This window comes from Oryzias melastigma, linkage group LG8, assembly GCF_002922805.2.
Source record: "Oryzias melastigma strain HK-1 linkage group LG8, ASM292280v2, whole genome shotgun sequence".
NCBI classification, from domain to species: Eukaryota; Metazoa; Chordata; class Actinopteri; order Beloniformes; family Adrianichthyidae; genus Oryzias; species Oryzias melastigma.
The window spans coordinates 21226663-21245912 of NC_050519.1; the positions used below are offsets into that span (position 1 = coordinate 21226663).

Here is a 19250-nt window from a genome sequence, read left to right on the forward strand (position 1 = left end):
TGGCTTTATAACTTTAAAAACTCAGGCTAAAACAAAAAGTCAATCAAGTGTCACATTGACTAACAATACACTTCAATTTAAATACACACTTCTGTGCTTTAGACTAGCACAGCCACGTGAAGAAAAAAACGCTTCACCTAAGCCCACAGGTGCGTCTTGGATCACCCTATCGGCAGAGGGATAGTCCCTATGGCTCCTCCTTAAACAATAACTTTCGAACACCACTACAACTTCAAATGCCCCTACAATTGAAGCAGCATGGAGGAGTCAGAGGGAGAAGCAGTTTGGATTCGGCCCAATTTTTTCATATATCATAGTACATCCATGAAAGAAGAAGTCTGGAGAAAGATTCATGAGATTTGGACCGCTTTGACGATTTGTACCAAGCTTTTACTGACTGTTAGTAGGTGTACTAGTATCTGGTAGCAACAGTCCAGAGTGAAAGCGCCAACTTATGACCACCAGGTGGAATGTGGGGTTTTGTGTCTTACCCAAGGACACTTCAACACATAGGCGGGCAAGGCGGGAACCGAACTTGCTAGCTTTTGATCAGAGGTCGACTGCTCTGCCTCTGCCCCATAACCACTGTTGAGGATAATGTGGATAAATTGTGTTTCATTGATGTTATTGATGTGTGGATTTTATACTTATACATAATAAATTTAGAGATTACTTTGGTCGATGTCATCAATGAGCTGACCGGTCGTCCATTTGTCTTCTCTGTCTCCAGTTGCCAACTTTGATCCAGACACTTTCAGTGTGATGCACTGCGAGTTCTGCAAGGCCGGCTTTGACACCCGGGCCGGCCTGTCCAGCCACGCTCGGGCGCACCTCCGTGACTTTGGCATCACGAACTGGGACATTACCATCTCGCCGATACACATTCTGAGGGAACTGTTTTCCAGTCGGCCGGACCTGGTCATTCCCACAGCACCCCCCAGGAGTCATAGCAGCTACTCAGAGGAGGAGGAGGAGGAGGAAGATGAAGAGGATGATGAGGAGAAGAAATTAAAGAAAGATGGGATTATTAAAGTCAAGCTTGAGGCAGAGACAAGCAAAAGGACTGTGTGTGTGTCAGATTTGAATGCAGTGCCTTCAGCGTCTTGCCATCAATGGAAGAAAAAGGATGGAGAGGACGACTGTAGAGGTAGGATCAATTTCTGCTACTATCTAAAAAATAGAAAACAGTTGTTGATTCTGAGGGTAAATTGTAGTTAATTATTATGTTTAAGTTATTGTCTAGGCACATTGAAAATGCCAAACATTTAGGGGTGCTTTCAAACCTAAATAGTCTGGTAAACTTTGCTCAACTTGATAAAAAAAAACTTAAAATCTTTATTTAGGATACTTTGTTTGCCCACAGACCAACACTGAAGTGATTTAACTGTTTAGAAAAGTTATGCAGTTAGAATGTCTGCTAGCTTGAGGGGGATTTTGTCTAAAAAAGTTCTCATAAAGGTAGAAATAGAACAAAATACAGTTGTGCTCATACGTTTACATATCCTGGAAGAAATTTTGAATTTTTGGCTATTTTTTTGAGAAAATGAATAATAAGACAAAAACGTTTTCCCTCACTCATGGTTAGTGGTTGGATTAAGACAGGAGTCTGCAACCTTTATCACTTAAAGGGCCATTCGAGCCTTTTTCTCACCGACTACAACCTAGTAGGAGCCGGAAAGTCTTAAATCCCACTTTAGAAAAAAAAGACACTAATTTGCACTAATATTTAATTGTTGCTATTATAATAACTATGAATGAAATATTGATTTTTGGTATAAATAAAACATAATACAAAGAGAAAGACATCCTTTACCACATCTCAATGCAGAAAATTTAGTAATGGTAGTGGGATGTCAGGAAAAAATGTTTATTTGCCTTTTGTGGTGCATCTTAGTCTGAAATTTATAAATCCAATTAATTAAAATTAATTTAGAGCTGGTTAAGTGACTCTTACTTTATTTTTCTAACAATATGGTGCACATAAAATCCTTGAATCTTTTTAAAAATATGAATTCTGGTTGTGCTTACTAATCTCCACTTGATTTTAAAAAGCCTGTCTGTTTCAGTCTGACTCAAAGCCGAAATGCTTGTTGAAGCATCGCAGCTACCATGGCCAGGAGCCTCACAGAGTGATTGACTGCTTTCCTTTTTTTGTTTACTTTACTACCTACTTTTTACTTTACAGCTACTTGTGATACAAAATCATTCTTTTTAACCAGAGGACCACAATGGAGGGTTAAAAGAGACACATGTAGCCCCAGAGTCACAGATTGCAGACCCCTGGATTAAGCCATCTGTTGCTAAACAACTGTGTTAACACGTTTACAATCATGACAACATAAACTTCCCAAATTACACTAATCAAAAGTTTACTTACCCCAGTTCTTAATCCCTTGTATTTGTCTCTTGTGGTTGTTGTGGATGAGCTTTTTTTATTTTCTTTAATGGTAAAGCAGTCATCCTTCCTGGCAGAAAACCTCAAGTTCCTTTCAAGTCTGGGTCTGTCAAGCTTGAACTGCCGGTTTGAGATCTCCCCAAAGTGGCTCAATAATATTGAGGTCAGCAGATGGAGACGGTCACTCCAGAACCTTCTCCTTATTCTGTTGGAACCAATGATAGGTGGACTTTGAATTGTTGTCATGTTGAAATGTTCAAGTATGTCCCACGCACAGCCTCTGAGCTGAAGAGTGCATATTTTCCTCCAGTATCGTCTGATACTGCATTCATCTTGTTTCCTGTACTTTTATAGATTCTCAAACCATCAGCGATCCACCTCCGTGTTTCACAGTAGGAATAGCGTTATATTTTCATCATAGGCCTTGATGACTCCTCTCCAAATGTAGCGTTTGTGGTTGTGGCAGAAAATTCAATCTCGGTCTCATCACTCCAACTGGTTTTGGTCTAGAAGTTTGGAGGTTTGTCTCTGTGTTGTTTGGCGTGTTGTAAACGAGAAATTTTGTGGCATTTGCACTAAAAAAGTCTTTCCTCTGGCGACTCGACCATGCAGCCCATTTTTCTTCAGGTTCCTTTTCATTGCACATCTTGAAACATCCACACCACGGTTTTTCAGAGTCCTGAATCACAGCTGAAGTTATTTGTGAGTTTCTCATTGAACCCCTAATGATTTTTCTGGCAGTTGTGGTAGATATTTTTATGACCGCGGTTTGGTTTGAACAGAACTCCTCACTTTCTACTTCTTAATCAAAGTTTGAACTCTGCTGACTATCATTCTCAGTTCCTTGGATATCGTCTTATCTCTTTCCTGTTTTGTACAGTTCAGTTACCTTTTCCTGTAGATTTTTTTGACAGCTCTTTAGCTTTCCTCATGACTCAGATCCAGAAATGTCAGTGCAGCTCTGGATAAAGGATGCAACGGTCTGTTAGGAGTTCAGATACTCCAAGATCTTTAGTGCACACATGGACTACAGGTAAACGAGTCACAGGTGAGGATGGTTACCTTTAGCTGTCAAACAAACGCCTTTGGATCAGCTCGTGTGCTTTCAGAACAAAAGTCATCGGGGTATAAAAACTTTTGAACAGGGTCATTTTTTAAGTTTCTGTAAAAAGGGTAAACTATAATTTTGATCATAAATGGGTACAAGAGGAACAACATTTTTGTGTTATTCATATTCTATGAAAAATGACCAAGAGATCATACTTTGGTTCTATACAAATCTCATTTGAACTTAGGCTTTTTAGATAGTAAACTTAAAGTTATAATGGCATTATGCTAGCTTTTTGGACTGTTTTGCCATTTATTAAGGATTTTTAGGTTATTTTGGAGTTTAGCTAATCTTTCAGCTACATGCTAGCTGTTTCGGCTAATTTAGGATCTTTTCACGTTTTTTACGTTAATTTAGCATTTAGCTAATATTTTAGCTGGCTATCAGCTTCATCATTTTCAGCTATTAGCTTCAGTGATTTCAGCTATCAATTTCAGGATCCTCAGCTATCAGCTGGGGAAATTCAGCCTTCCACACTAGCATAATCACAGGTAAAGTTATATATCTAGTTTTTAGTTAGTTTAAAGCTAATGATGGTTAAGATCTGTGTTTAACAACCACTTTGCGTATGACTCGATTAGTTGACTAATTGGAAAAAATAATCTGTAATTATTTGACTATTAAAATAACCGTTTGTGGCTGCACTACTTCCATGTAGTGATGAGGCTGAAAACTTTAACACATTTTTGGACAAGCAACCAGGAATCAGATTCAGTGTGAACGCAGCATAAGGCTAAACTGAAGCTATTAGAGAAATGAAAAACACTAACATATGAGTAGACAACAGTAAGGAGGAACAAAGGCTCTAAAACATTTTTTAAGACAACTAGAGATGTGGATGATAACTAAAGAAGATGTAGATTGTAGACATTTTCATTTAAATGAACATGAAGTACCAGATTATTTTTTTTTATTTTGAGCCATTTTTTTAATGTGTAACTTGTGCAACCTTTTGTTCCTCATGCACAATGCACAGTGCTCACATATGAGGCTGAGACAATCATCCTAAACAAGAGGTGTTATGTGTGCGCGTGCATGGAGTGTCCCCGGTGCCCACGGTAGAAGTGGCACTCAGTGCCCCCCTCCCTTCCCTTTACTCGATTGGTCACGCCTTAGCTTGTCGGTGCATATGGGGGCAAAATGGCTGCTTCCACCTCCCTGCAGACCCAAACAAAAGAGAGAAACTGTCGAGCTTCAGCTGCCGGGAGTCCGATGCACTGCGGACCGGTGAGTAGCGCGCGCCGTCATTCCCCGCGTGCCCCTGTCGCAGCACGCGGCGGCGGCGTCGCGCGGCACGTCTCGCGTGGGTCTTCTGTCACTGCATCCAGACAAGAAGAAAAAAAAAAAAGAAAGAAAAGAAAAAAGTATAAATCGCGTGCGAGCGCGTTCAGGAGAAGCAGGTAGCCGGTGACATGCTCGGCACGAGCTCCCAGAGCGCCTCGTAGTCGCTTATTGGCGACAGAAATGTGGATTTCGTGAGTCCTCGTGGAATCTGGTGAAAGTGTTAGTGTGTTTTCTGAACGTCGGGGAGTTTTTCCATTCTCTCTTGTGACGTGCGGTATTTCTCAGCGCTGCGGGATCTCTAAAATTACCTACAGTTGCCCAATCCTCGCCATTTTACTTTGATTTTTGATAGAGGACAGGAGCTTTCCGGCACCCAGCAATGTTTTTAAAGTAAAGCCGAACCGGGAGGTAACTTTCTGGACCCGAAGTGTCCGTAATCGGGGATCTTATTCTAATTGACCGGATCAGTCAAGTTTAATCCAAGTACTTGCGAGAGTCTCCTTTGGTTCTGGATGTCAAGTTCGGTTCTTGTTTGTCTTCCTTGTTGTTTTAATAAAGGTTTGTTGTAGCGCGTGCCACATCAGGAGATGAAAGGAGGCGCGCAGAGCCGCCCATCACATCAAAAGCATTGTCTGTCTCCGTCTCTTTGATTTACCGATTTGTCGCAGAAAATGGGACTTTTGTCCCAGGAACGCATGACTGCAGGGACTGCCATGTTTGTTGCATTCAATACAGCAAGGATCACTTTTTGACAGGAATCATTTGAGTGCATTTCCTCTCAAATTCCTGACAAATCACAGCCTTTTAAAGCAATATATTATTATGAAAAGAGTTATTTGATTTTAAAAAATGTGATTATTTCTGAATCAGGGGATGATGCTGCTGAAGAAGATGATGAGGATCTCCAGCGTTCAGCCCCTGATGGTTTGAGCGGCGGTCCAGGGAACGCTGGGGAGTGCCGCGGGGACGGCGGCAGCCAATCTACCGTGGAGGATGCAGACGCCAAGGGTGAGGCGGAAATACGGGCACGGCGACCCCAGAGTGATGATGACAAATTGGATTTTCTGCAGTCCAGTCTTATCATACCTGTCAGAGGGAGAAATAGGAAGGTGTGGTGACACCACAACACAGGGGGAGCCCTGGTGGGTTTAGGTGGTGAAGATGAAGCGTTTTCTCCACTGTGTAGCAACATTATGATGTTATTAAGTTTTGAACTTTTACAAGTTGACATGGAACAGACTGGTGACCTGTTCAGGTGTATCCTACTTTCCCCCCAACAGTTGGCAGGACAGGTTCTGGCAGCCCAGTGACCCCGAAAGGGATAAAGCAGGTTGATGGATGGATAAAAGTTGACAGAAAACAGCAGTAATAGACACATATTTACAGCTGTATTACTAGTAGGGGTGTGTATCTTTCCCTCTCTCACAATTCGATACACATCTCAATACATGGTCCACAAATCGATACATAAAGGATTCAACTAACTTTTTACAGAGTCCATTAAAAAAAAAAAAAAACGCTAAAATCTAGATATTTCTTATTCTTATGGCTTTTAAAGCTATAATTAATAATGCACAGCATTTGATAGAGAAATGTATTACATTTTTTTCATGATTGGACGTCTGTATGCATCACATGTACATAAAAAGACAAAGACAGTAAAAAAATAAACAAAAAGAGAAACTGTAGTTTGCCAGAAATCGATTATTTACGTCTTGATTGATTTTTATACCTTTTAACCAACATTATCTTGTTCATATTTGTGGTTTTCAAACAATACTGCTGTTGTTCGATCAATTTTCAATATTTTTTAGATCCCTAACCGACAGTGCTGTTACCCTCACTGCCTGATCTATATTTCAGTGCGTATCTAATATCTTTTACATCGCTAATTATTAGTGAGGCAACCATCCACTTTCCCCACGATTCGGTTCAAACCTTTATTTTTGGGTCATGGTTTTGTTTCGGTTTGATATAGGATCTGTGCATTACAAAAAACCCAAAATTGCAACAAAAAAAAAATCACATTTTCAATTTGCTAATAAGCAACAAACACCCAGTTAGCTCATACTAAGCCTGGTGAAATGTAATGAAGCAATAAATAATTTATCTTCAGACATGTTCGACACTTAACGTAAACATGCTGACATGCGGTAGGTAGGGATGGAACGATACACATTCCCCACAATTCATCACAATTCTAACAAACAATTTGGGTTTAAAGCAACAACATTTGTGGCATCCCTACAATGTACAGAAGGGAGTGGAGTCAGATCCTCCCCTTTAGCTTTTTGTTTGTGTGGTTTTTTTTAAGATAACTTGGTGTTTTATCTGTTTTCTAATCCCAAGCAGGAATGGGAAAATTTAAATAAGAATTGGACAAAGATGGAGTTTTTTTTCACTTACAGTAAAATGTGGTGTCACACTCCATCTTCTCTAATACTTGGAGCATATTTTAAAACTTGAGTCATTAAAAACAAAAAAAAACCCCAAAAAAACAAGTCAATTTTGTTTTTTGTTTTTTTTACATAAAAACAATGAAAAAACAGACTTTTTTTAGTCTGAATTAATTCTTTAACACAGAACACCTAAATAAACACGCTCTTTGACATCCTGTAACTCTTCAACTCTTTACTGAATCATCAGATTCTGTCATGGAGAAAAGGAGCTTTTTATATCGGTTTGCATTGACATGCTCAACCGTTTACACCAAGGGGGTCAAACTCAATCGTACAAAAGGGGCCAAAATCCAAAAGATACCTTAGGTTCGCAGTATGAACAGGATAAACATTTATAGAACACTCTAAAACAACATTTTTAAAACTTTACCTGAGTTAGCATTACCTGTGATAACTCACTCTTGTATTATTGCAGGTAATGCTATATATCTAGTTCATAATTATGTTAAAAAGTTGTTGGTTGTGTCCCAATCTCTCCCCCCACCACTACATAGTGCATTCGCCATTTTCTAGGGCTGTCTGGATCGACTAATTCCAAAATTGAGTGCACTCAAAATTTCCCAGAAGTCTTTGCGAAAAACTAGCGTGCATTGATGCTCACTCAATTAGCAAATATAGACCACAATACATTGCGGCTGAACAATTTCGAACAAATAAACGTGTTTAAATGTAATTTTTGAATAAACCATCCACATTTTCACCATCAGAACACAGTGGAAATTTTTGTTTTTATTTGATTTTCACTTTGTGAAATCAGTGACGTCATATCCGGTCTTTAGAAAAACGAAAGAGAAGTAGTCAGCATTGTGTCCAAATTAAATCCAGGGCACTATATAGTTTTTTAGTAGTTAGAGGTGAGGGGGGAACTTTAGACACAACCATATCTAAGGTTTTAAAAATGTACTTTTAGACTGTTCAATAAATGTTTATCCTATTATGCCTGCGACCTAAGGTGTGTTTGGATTTTGGCTCCCTGTGTGATTGAGTTTAGTACTGGTATAAACAGTTAACTACTAAAGTGTTACTTTATCAGCGCAAACCTGCTTTTCTCAGCTTCAGAATTTACTATAATGACGTAAAAAAAAGTTACGATCATTCAAAGAACTTCAACACTGGAGCCAAAGCTCTGATGTTTAAGGTTAAAATATTGATACTTTTTAAGACTCTTTTCTGTTCTTTCTTTGCTGCAGTCCAACACCTGAAGTGTGAAGTGTGTGACTCTCAGTTTGAGAGTAGGCGTGGCCTATCCAGCCACGCCCGCTTCCACTTGCGACAGCTGGGCATCCCCGCCTCAGAGCGCAGCGGCGCACCAATCGACCTCCTCTACCGGATCGCCAAGGAGCATCACGCAGACGGCAAAGTAAGCCCGTCCCTGTCAGACCCTCTTCCAGCTAGGACCCCCCCACCACCTGCTCCCATAAAAGATGAGGAATTAGAAGACATGGACTTAGACGAGAAGCCCATCCCGGCTTTCTTACTGGCCAAAGCAGCAAAAGCTGTGTCGCTGCCATCTTCCTCTCCAGCTCCCACACCGTCTCCCGGCGCCTCTCCACCGTCGTCTGTCTCTGGTTCTCCTTCAGTGGTGAAGAAAGCCCCCATTTCCTCTCTGCTGCCTGTGTCTTCCCCCCTGCGCTCTCCTGAGCTCAAGGCTGGGGGCATGAAAAGCCTTTCTGCCATGCCGTCAGCTGAAACAGCCAAACCCCTGTGGGCGCCACAGGAGAATGACGCTCCCCTCAATCTCGGTAGGTGTCACCACGGTGGTTTTTGTTTCCGCTCTCGCGCTCTTTGCTCAGCGCTGTTTGCTCCTCTTGCAGCGCTGGAGGTGGACTCCAGTAAGGACATCGTCTGCCAGCTGTGCGGCGCCTGGTTCGAGACCCGCAAAGGCCTGTCCAGCCACGCTCGAGCCCACCTGCGGCACTTCGGTGTGGAGTACTCCGAGTCCAAGGGCTCGCCCATCGACTTACTGAGCCAGCTCATCGACACCGATGACTTCAAGCACAAAGCCAGCACGCTGGAGCTGGACAGCCACGCAGAACCAAAGGGCCTCACCTCGACCATCTCCTCCCCCAAGCAGTCCCTGCTGACCCTGTCCTCTCCATCACTCCTCTACAAGGTGACCGCTGCAGGGGGGGGATCGACGTCCAAAGCTACCTCTTCCTCTGCCTCGCCTTTACTTGGTCCCCCTGCCAAGCGTCCCAAGGCCTCTTCCATGCAGGTCTTCCGCCTCAGCAGCGGGGAGCTTATGGCTCTTCCACACAGTGAGTGCAGCTCGTCTTCACATAAATCACAACAAATCCGCTGGAGGTTTTAAATCTCTTCCTGCTCCCTCAGGCGAACCTCCGAAGGAGATCGGCTGCGAGTTCTGTGGGGAATATTTTGAGAATCGGAAAGGGCTTTCCAGCCACGCCCGGTCCCACCTGCGCCAAATGGGAATCACAGAGTGGACCGTCAACGGATCCCCGATAGACACGCTGCGGGAGATCATCACACGGCGGGGCCTGCCCTGCGCCCTTCCTCAGAATCCTCTCAAAACCCCGCCTCCTTCCTCGCCAGGACCTCCTCGTTCCCCTCTGAGAGCCTCCTCCTCTCCCTCAACGGGCCTCCTCAGTCGCCTTCCCTTTACCTTCGCCCGTCCCTCCAGCCCTCCTCAGTCCACGGGCTCCAAGTCCAGCTCGGCGTCTTCTGCTCCTTCAGGCGGTCTGAGTCTGAAGCTGAAGAGTGAGCCGGTGCAGCTGGAGGTCACGGCTCCTGCGGCGGCCGAGAAGTCTGGAGGCTTTTCAGCCGGCACTCCTAATTCCAACTGGAGCTCCGACAACGCCTTCCCCCTCAACCTGGGTAATGTCAATCACCCAAATACTCTAAACTTTAAAGTCCCACTTCGATCATCTTTAGATCTATTTTTAAAGCATATTTCCAATGATCTTTTAATTAGAACTTTTCCATTTTTAGCCAAAATAAATTTAAAAAACCTGTGTCGTTTTCTAGGACATATTGTCTGCAGAGCGGCGGGAGTTGTCAGCACATTCTGACTCCCATCTCATCATATATGGACGTATGGTTAGGGCACCCTACGCGTCAGTTGTTGATGTTCTGGGTCTCCCCATTGCTGGCTGTTCCCATTAAATCACTGGTCCCCAACCCTCAGGATGTGGTACCGGACGGGATAATGAACACGGAACCGATACCGGGTTAGGATATCGGTCCGTAGTGGTGTGAGAAAAAAAAACTATTTTAGACGCATCGATTATGATCTGTAAACAATTCTGAATTGTGTTGTAAATTTTAAATAGCCGATATTCAAAAGATTTAAATGATTTAAAGTAAAAGCAACAAGCGGAACTAAACACAAAGTGTTCTTCCCCCTGACATTTTTGAAGAGCACACAAACATGGCTGACCTTCCAGATCTCACCCGACTGGCCCAGACTTCACTGTTTGGAAGCATTTTGGCTTTTATCGAGGCGAGGGTCAATTGGATAAAAGTCTTGCAGTCTTCAAGTTATGTCACACCAAAATTAAAAATGTAGGAACTCAACAAATTTCCAAAATCACAATGTGCTGTTAGCAAGACACTATTTATTTAGTTTGATGTGAGTTAAAGAGCGTTTCATTAAATCATGTCCAATGATAAAATGATCTTATTTAAGGTTGTTGAGTTTAGGAACATTTTTCTCTTTTGATGCTGTGAAAGATTTTTGATTTTCAAAGTATGTTAGAAGTTTACAGATCTGGTCTTTACTTAAAAATGCTCTTTGGTGGAGAAAAGTAAGAAATATTAGTTTAGAAGCATTTCTAAAAAAGAATGCAGGTCTGGAGGCATTGATAATTATTTCATTATCGAATTGTTGCCTCCAGAATTGTAGCTGAATCCTGAGGTGCCTCAGGATTCCCTCCGCTACCAGAATGAATTTTCCCCCCGTCTGTGGGTCGGTACCAAGCGGCCCTGGACCGGTACCAGTTGGCGGCCCGGTGGTTGGGGACCCCTGATTTAATGGTAACACCCAGTACGTCAAAAAAAGACAAGTTGGGGACACCCAAAAAGTGACGCATAAGCAGACGTCCATACATGACGAGTTAGGATTGAGAATGCGTTTGACTTGTGGGCATCCCCACTTCCTATCATCCATCTGTTTACGTGCTCTCCCGCTGGCGCACACCCCCTCAGACCCCCCAATCTAACATTAGCGGGGCAACAAAAATGGTGAGCAATATCAGAGCTATCCAGCTGTAGATGAGGAAAACAAAGACGTTCATGGATCTATTTGCCTGCAACTATCAGAATGGAGCAGAGCAGGGACCTTGTGGCCTGTGTTTCCTATGTAAAAGATATGTAAAAAAATAAACGTAAAAAATAAGTAACAACATTTTTTTCAACACGCTATCAGTCACTCTGGAGTAGAAGTCGCAGCAGAAAACAAAGCGTAACAAGGAAGAAACAATCATTTTAGAAATTGGACCTTTGTGAAAATACATGAACAAAAACATGTCTTGAAATGCAAATAATAATGATGAATAGATAACAATAATGGACTGAATTTATGCATAATTCACTACTATAACATTTTTATTTAGCTTTACGAAAAATGGGCGGGATCTGGTATATTATATATGAACAATTATTCCAATAACCATTAAGAACATGCTAACATGTCAACTAAACTCTTTATATCACTTCAAATCACTAAATCCATTGAGGTCTTTGGAACAATTCTGTAAATACAGCGTAAGGCTGAGCTGCTTCTTCTTTGTTGCTGTTACTGAATAACACACCTACAGTGCCCTCTAGTGGTTGTTGTTGAGTATAAGTTGCTCCACCGGCCAAACTATGTAAAAAAACGTGACGTATACTCTGAAAAATACAGCACTCAGTAGGACTGCCGACTAATCGACAGTTAAAATAGTCGACAAATAATTTAATAGTCTATTAGTCGTTATTTTATATTATATGGAGTCAAAGTGTACTAAATAGCATTCTGTTAGCTTTATGGACTATTTTGGCATTTATTAATGTTTTTTTAGGCTAATTTGGAGTTTAGCTAATATTTCATCTGTGTGCTAGTTGTTTAGGCTAATTTAGGCATTTTTTTCTGTTTTTTTTAGGCTAATTTGGAGTTTAGCTAATATTTCAGCTGCATGCTAGCTGTTTTGGCTAACTTAGGCTTTTTCAGTTTTTTAGGCATTTAACCAATACTTTGGCTGGCTATCAGCTTCAGTAGTTTCAGCTATTAGCTTCAGCTATTTCAGCTATCAGCTTCAGCGGTTTTAGCTATCAATTTCAGAATTTTCAGCTGCCAAATTCAGCTTACTGCACTCAAGCATTATTGTAAGCAATGCTATATATCTGGTTCTCAATTAGTTTAAGGCTAATGGTGGTTAAGATGTGCGCTTTACGTCCAGTTTGCGCATGACCCGGATAGTAACTATTAAAATAATCTTTTGTGGCAGCACTAGCACTCAGAAATGCAATTTTATGCCTAATTCTTTAAAGAGGTTTCCAACATTAAGAAAGTGCCACAAGAACATGTTAAAAACACCATTTTCACCAGAGTAGTTCTTTAAAATTGTGTTTTTCTAAAAACTGTCGTTTTCCGTCTTCAGCCAAGTCTCCAGACGTGGAGCCTACGAGGGACATCCGCTGTGAGTTCTGTGGGGAGTATTTTGAGAACCGGAAAGGCCTCTCCAGTCACGCTCGCTCCCACCTGCGACAAATGGGCATCACCGAGTGGTGCGTGAACGGCTCCCCCATCGACACTCTCAGGGAGGTCATGAACAAGAAAGGGCTGGGCGGCTCCTCAGACCAGGGGGTGAAGAAAGAGCTGAGCCAAAAAGCTAGCAGTCCGTCGTGGGAGAAGAAAGTTGGCGGCTCGGAGAGTTTTGGCTTCTTTCAGTCCTCCAAGTACCGCAACTCCCCTCTGGGTTTGGTTCAGTCGGGACCACGTCTCCAGAAACCGGGCTTAGGGCCCGGGTCTGGCACCACCCCCGCAGGGAAGTTTTTCCGGATGTCCCCACTGGGGAAGCGACCTCTATCGGGGGAGTCCCGGTCGGCGGAGACGGCGCACTCATCTCCTCATCGGCTGAAGACCATGCCCCCTCTTCCCCGGGATTTCTCAGTCAAACGAAAGCCCTCCCCAGAGAAGCATCAGGGTGAGTTAGAATTATTCCAGGTCATAAAAAGGTAGTGCTGGGAACCGATTAAAAAAATTAATTAATCGCAAACCTGGAAAAAATTAATCACAATTAATCGCTATAACTTTTTTTTAGTCTCAGTACCTGCCAACCACTTATTATCTGCGAATAATCACAATATGAAATCACACACGAAACTCTACATTTAGAACATTTAGAAAATTATTCAAAACAATCGGATTAATCACACTTTTGGGTTGGGATTAATCACGATTAATCTCAATGTTTTACCATATAAAATTTATTTGTACAATATGGAACCGACCCACGGATCAATTAGTGTGAAAAAGTGATCTAAACCACAAAAATGGCAATAATAAAGCACTAAAACCGATTGAATCTTTATTTCTTTTGTAAGTGATCGTGGAATAAGAGGTATGACACCTGATGAAATGCTTTAAAGCATGCCATGGAAGCCTGAACCGCCGAGTTTTAGTGAAGGACTGTTTCTTTGATTAATTTGCGTTAACACATATTAGCACATTAATCCTTTTTGGTTAACGCGATAATGTTCACAGCCCTAAAAAAAGCCATCCCTCTGTTGACCCCCCCACTTTCATTCCAGATCCCAGCTGTGAGCTGTGCGGCTTCTACTTTGAGAACCGCAAGGCTCTAGCCAGCCACGCTCGAGCCCACCTCAGGCAGTTTGGTGTGACTGAGTGGAGTGTGAATGGATCGCCCATCGAGACGCTTAGCGCTTGGATGCGCAGCAGGCCTCAGAAGGTGTTGGAGATGCACCGCAGCTACATGCAGGGTAACCGCTCCGCCCTGAAGAAGGTGAGGACAGCTCCCCACGGGGCCGCAGCGCTGCTGCTCACATCTGTGTGGAGGTTTGACTTACTGCAGAGGAGATGGAAGCTGTCATGGGAAGAAGCTCTGCCTCTCTAAACAACCATGTGGTTGAACATCGCTTCCCGCTGTGCCGCGTTTTGACACAGACGCCCCCCTCGCTGTGTGTCTGAACAGGCTTTGAGGTCTTCCAGGCCCCAGCTGGTGGCATGACAGACATTTTGTGTCTTGGAAAGCTTCAGATGTGCTGTCTCTCAGCTCCCAGCCTCACTGTAGATCCTCTGTCTTTACATTCTTTAAAAATCACAGCAGAGACAGATGCCAGAACGACTCAGCTATTGACTTGATAGTTGCCATGGTAACCGGGGTGCCTGGCAGCTTATGTTTCATCTTCAGATAAACTATAGCAAGCTGTTGATGGAAGAAAATGTATGTTTTTTTCTTTTTTTTTGCCTCCCCTCCCCTCCTGAGTTCGTTTCTGGTGCATTTGCGACACTGTCACACCTTTTCTCTGAGCTGTCGTTCCTCACAACCGCAGAAAATGCTTCCCGTCAAACGTCCTCATTTATCCGCTTTAGAGGATTTTTTCCATGCAGCCTAAAGCTGAATAATCAGCATGATAATAAATGATGCTGCAAGATAAAAAATATGTTTTATGTCTATATATGCCTCAATAATGAATTAAATTATTTAATTAGGGATTTCTTTTATGGATTTTTCTGAAAGGCCCCTTTGAAACTCCTCAGACTTGTGTTTAGGATTCATTTTCTGATCAAAATACCCTAAAAATAAAGCATGAAATTGCTAAAAACTATTAGACTTGAGGTAAAATAATCTCAAATGTTCACAGTTTTTGTGGATCTTTGTGAGCTGGGATGTTTCTGCAGCTCCACACAGGCAGGTGTTGCTTTGTGTGTTTTCCTGTGACAGTGGGCTGTGAAGTGAGATATTTCACCTCTTTATTAATAGGAATAGTAAAATTAGAAAGCAGGAGGAAATCAGCGCTTTTATTTCTTTAGTGTTAGTCCCATTTGACTGTTTGTCACATTATCTTTGCCATATAATGAGAGTTTTTGAAAAAAGGTGTGGCAGTATTTCACACAACTTGGTGTTTAGAAATGAAATAATTCATGCTAAAAAATGAAGAAGCTGTGCATGGAAACACCTGAATCAGAGTTTAGGATTCACCAAATAGACCCTGTACAAAAAATAAGAAAAAAACAAGGTTTTTTGGGGCTATTTTGGATAATTTAGGATTTTTTTTGTTTTTTTAGGCTATTTTGGGGTTAAGTTAATATTTCAGACACATGCTTGTTATTTTGGCCAAATTAGTGTTTTTTTCAGTTTTTAGGCTAATTTGAAGTTTATCTAATATTTAGGCTGCCTGGTAGCTATTTTGGCTAATTTAGGATTTTTTCAGTTTTTGGCTAATTTGAAATGTAACTAATATTTCAGCTGTATATTAGCTATTTTAACCTTTTTTATTTTGTGGCTATTTTGAAGTTTAATTAATATTTCAGCTACATGCTAGCTGTTTAGGCTAACTTAGGCCTTTTTCTGTTTTTAAGGCTAATTTGGCATTTAACTAATATTTTAGCTGGCTATCAGCTTCAGTGATTTTAGCTATTAGTTTCAGCATCTTCAGCGATCAAATTCAGCTTACAGCATTCCCACTAGCATTATCACAGGTAATGCTATATATCTAGTTGTTAGTTAGTTTACAGCTATAGATGGTTAAGATGTGTTCTTTACATCCAATTTGTTCATGACCTGATTAGTTGACTAATTGGAATAAATAATCGGTGGTTAGTCTACTATTAAAATAATCATTTGTGGCAGCACTATTAGAATCAAAAGACGTTGGTTTTGTTTACAGAACTACACACCAGAACACAAACCCCAAAGATCCTCTGAACTGCATCCTCTGACGTTAGAGGATCATGAGCTGGCATGGCTTTACGTCTGTTGGGATCTTGCGAAGATGAATCACTGCGTATCGACAATAAAAAAAAAAGTCTCCATATTGTGACTCAAAGTGAACTGTGGCTCTTGAACTGATAACACCAAGGAATGTGGCATCAGCAGATGTCATCAGTGGAACACAAATAGCAGCACTTTCTGAGCAGTCAGCACCAACACTATCTAGATGATGTGTTGGAGACCTGATCTCATCAGAGCTCATGACAGTTCTCTCCCCCAGTGCTGGAAACTCATCTGTCCAAGCTCTGAGAAATATATGCAAACCTCACATCAGGCAGATGTTAAGCAATGTTCTTACAGCATTTTTGTAACTGGCTTGTCTTTTTCTTGCACATTTTGTTCTTTTTTACCCTGATCCTGCAGTGTTGGGGTCAGAGGACGTTAAAGAAGCTCAAGCAGGGATTTCAACATCATGGACGACTTTCGGCCTCATTGTTTGCTGCAGGAAGCCAGCCTCTTTTCAGTGGCTGTCTTGATTGAGTGTTTGGCATTTGCAGCCAGAGAGCTGCTGCAGCTCGGCGGAATGCTTCATGTTTGCCTTGCTGACCAGCACATATCCAGTTCTGTCTGAGCTGCCCTGAGCCACGTCTTGTTTTTTGGCAGATGCAGCAGTGATGCAATTGTGATAAAACCTATGATTTAGGGTGAAGCTCCACCGTCTGTGGAAGCAGGGCAAGGAAAGGGCAGCAGTAAGTCCTTTATCTGTATGTGGCACTGAAGAGTCGTGGGGGCGGGGCTTCTGAATTTCTGGTGGATCACTTTTTTCAGGCAAGAGATAAAGGTTATGACATGTAAATTTGTTGTTAATAAATAGAATGATATGAGGACATTGGGTTTTTATATATTTGATCATAAATAGTTATTTTCTACATTTTAGAAAAATGTGTATTAAACACCATGTGGTCACGTCGTCTTTTTGGTTTGTTTTGGGAACATTAAAGGTGTCGGTTTTGAAAATGACATAGTTTACCCTCTTCTCTACAACTACAAACACGCCCGTCAGGTGTTGGAACACGTCCCTTAAAGCTGTTTTAGAGCACAACTCTTGAATTGACATGCCCCCTTTTAAAGCGCAACATCAGGTTCAGATGATAAATAAAGTCCTAACGTTTTAATGGTTTTGCCTTGTACTAGTTTTGTTTTGGAAATTCTTTGAAGTCAAATAGGATGCAGTCAAAGTGAAAGTACAATACTCATACCTGTGGGGTATGAATACTATTGGTGAACAACTGTATTTTTGATTTAGAAGTTAAGTAGTTTGAACTTTAAGTTGTTATGGAGAGGTTTGATACTGTTTGAAACCGTTGGTTAAAAGAATAAAAATATCGTCCTCAGTTTTATTGTCTTGGATTATAAATCTTATCAGTGGGTGTAGTGCTGGACGATCTGACATATAGAAAAGTGTCTATCGTGACATTTCTCTTCTATTGTTTATATCGTTGATTTTTTTATTGCTGAACTTTTGTTCAAAAATTTGTTTTTCTACTAAGAAACTTGAAACTTGTATACTTTAAAAAATGTTTCTCATTTGTGACGATTCAGTTACATATTACTTAAAAAAGTCAGAGAAAAGTAAGTAAGGACATTTTGCTCTTTTTTTCATAGAATAAGTAAAAATATACTTTATTGTGGTATATCGTGATATATATCGTTACTGTGATATAAAATAATTTATTTTATATATTTATTTAATGAATTTCCCCCCAGGGGATTAATAAAGTATCTTGATTGATTGATTGATATTGTGATTTTTTCTATATCTATATTCTATTTAAGATGTGATACATTTAAATAAACGTGGACTAAACTTCTAAGGGTGTATTCAGACTGGACACATTTGGTTCGCTTCAAGTGAACCAGAGTTTGTTTCCCCTGATTCGAAGCGGACCCTAATCCGGGACCAGGAACCGCTCTCAGACCCATCTTTGGAGGTGGTCTTGATACATTTTTAATGGGACTGAACTTTGATTTGCTCTGAAATACCTCAGTCTGAATAGACTCCGTGCTCTGAGTGGAACAACTGGACCAAAATGGCCCCCGTGGCCGGTCATTAGTGGAGCAATGATGAGACACAACAACTTTTTAAGATGTGGTCAGATGAATGCAGGCTCATTGAAACAACTCTTAACATGATACACATTGGTTCTCAGTGTTTTTGCGACAATCTTTATGTCATAAACACTTGTCAGTGTACCTTCTTAGCCGTCTTATTGCCAGTGACCGTCTTGCAGCATCCCTCATCATACCAATTAGCAGTAAGAAGTGTTGTACCAACGTTGATACAGATATTCAAAATTGGTCAGCGAAACGTCAAGTTTGAATCAATGAAGTATCCCAACAAGGACTGCAAAGCTTAGGACTTCTATCATTCTATCTTTGCCCCGTCCTCATAATTTCTGGCAAATGACCGAAGAGATCTTTAGTCACGTAGTTTTGTTTACAGGCTTTAGTTCAAAACAGAAATATTTGGTAGACGGCAGTCTGAATACAGACCAAACGCAACGTTCGGGACCCGGTCTGGACCGAATTCTCTGGACTCGGTCTGAACCAGAAAACTTTTCCAGTCTGAATACACCCTAACTCTGCTGAATGTAACCCTTTAACCCTGGAGCTTTAAGCTCTAGTGTTGACAATTCTTTCAACTTCCATAACTTTTCAACCTTTTATGTTATTGACATTATTCTTACAGATTCTAAGGTAGATAAAAAGCAGCAATATACGTATCTGCAGTAGTGACATGTTTATAGAATCTAAGTAAATCAGCCGACTGTGTCGCATATAAAAGTGGCGTTCCGCTGTTATCTTGTTAGCTCTTGTTCACGTTAGAATCAGCGGATTCCCAGTGATCACGTGAATGATCGAAGAGTTCTGGTATGTCACAGAGCGTGTGTTATTTAGGTGTCGCCAACAACCAGTCCAATGTATAAGGGTAAAACCCAACCAGGAAGCACAACATGTTGCAGTTCCTTTAATGACCACTGGAGGCTGGTGGCAAATGTAAATCAGTTTTCCATTGACTTCATGTTTCATTTATAACATATATATATATG

General features: G+C 41.3%; 1 protein-coding gene across 6 annotated transcripts in view; it reads left to right on the forward strand.

Moving 5' to 3' along the window:
• si:ch211-194b1.1 (protein Wiz) overlaps positions 1–19250 on the forward strand; it is a 40758-nt gene that overhangs the window by 13110 nt on the left and 8398 nt on the right. For all 6 annotated transcript variants that reach the window (XM_024271719.2, XM_024271721.2, XM_024271718.2 and 3 more), the window contains 7 exons: positions 731–1147; positions 5658–5795; positions 8437–8988; positions 9061–9504; positions 9578–10081; positions 12844–13389; positions 13997–14208. In XM_024271719.2, coding sequence (XP_024127487.1) covers positions 731–1147; positions 5658–5795; positions 8437–8988; positions 9061–9504; positions 9578–10081; positions 12844–13389; positions 13997–14208 — 2813 coding nt within the window. The remainder of the gene's footprint in view (positions 1–730; positions 1148–5657; positions 5796–8436; positions 8989–9060; positions 9505–9577; positions 10082–12843; positions 13390–13996; positions 14209–19250) is intronic.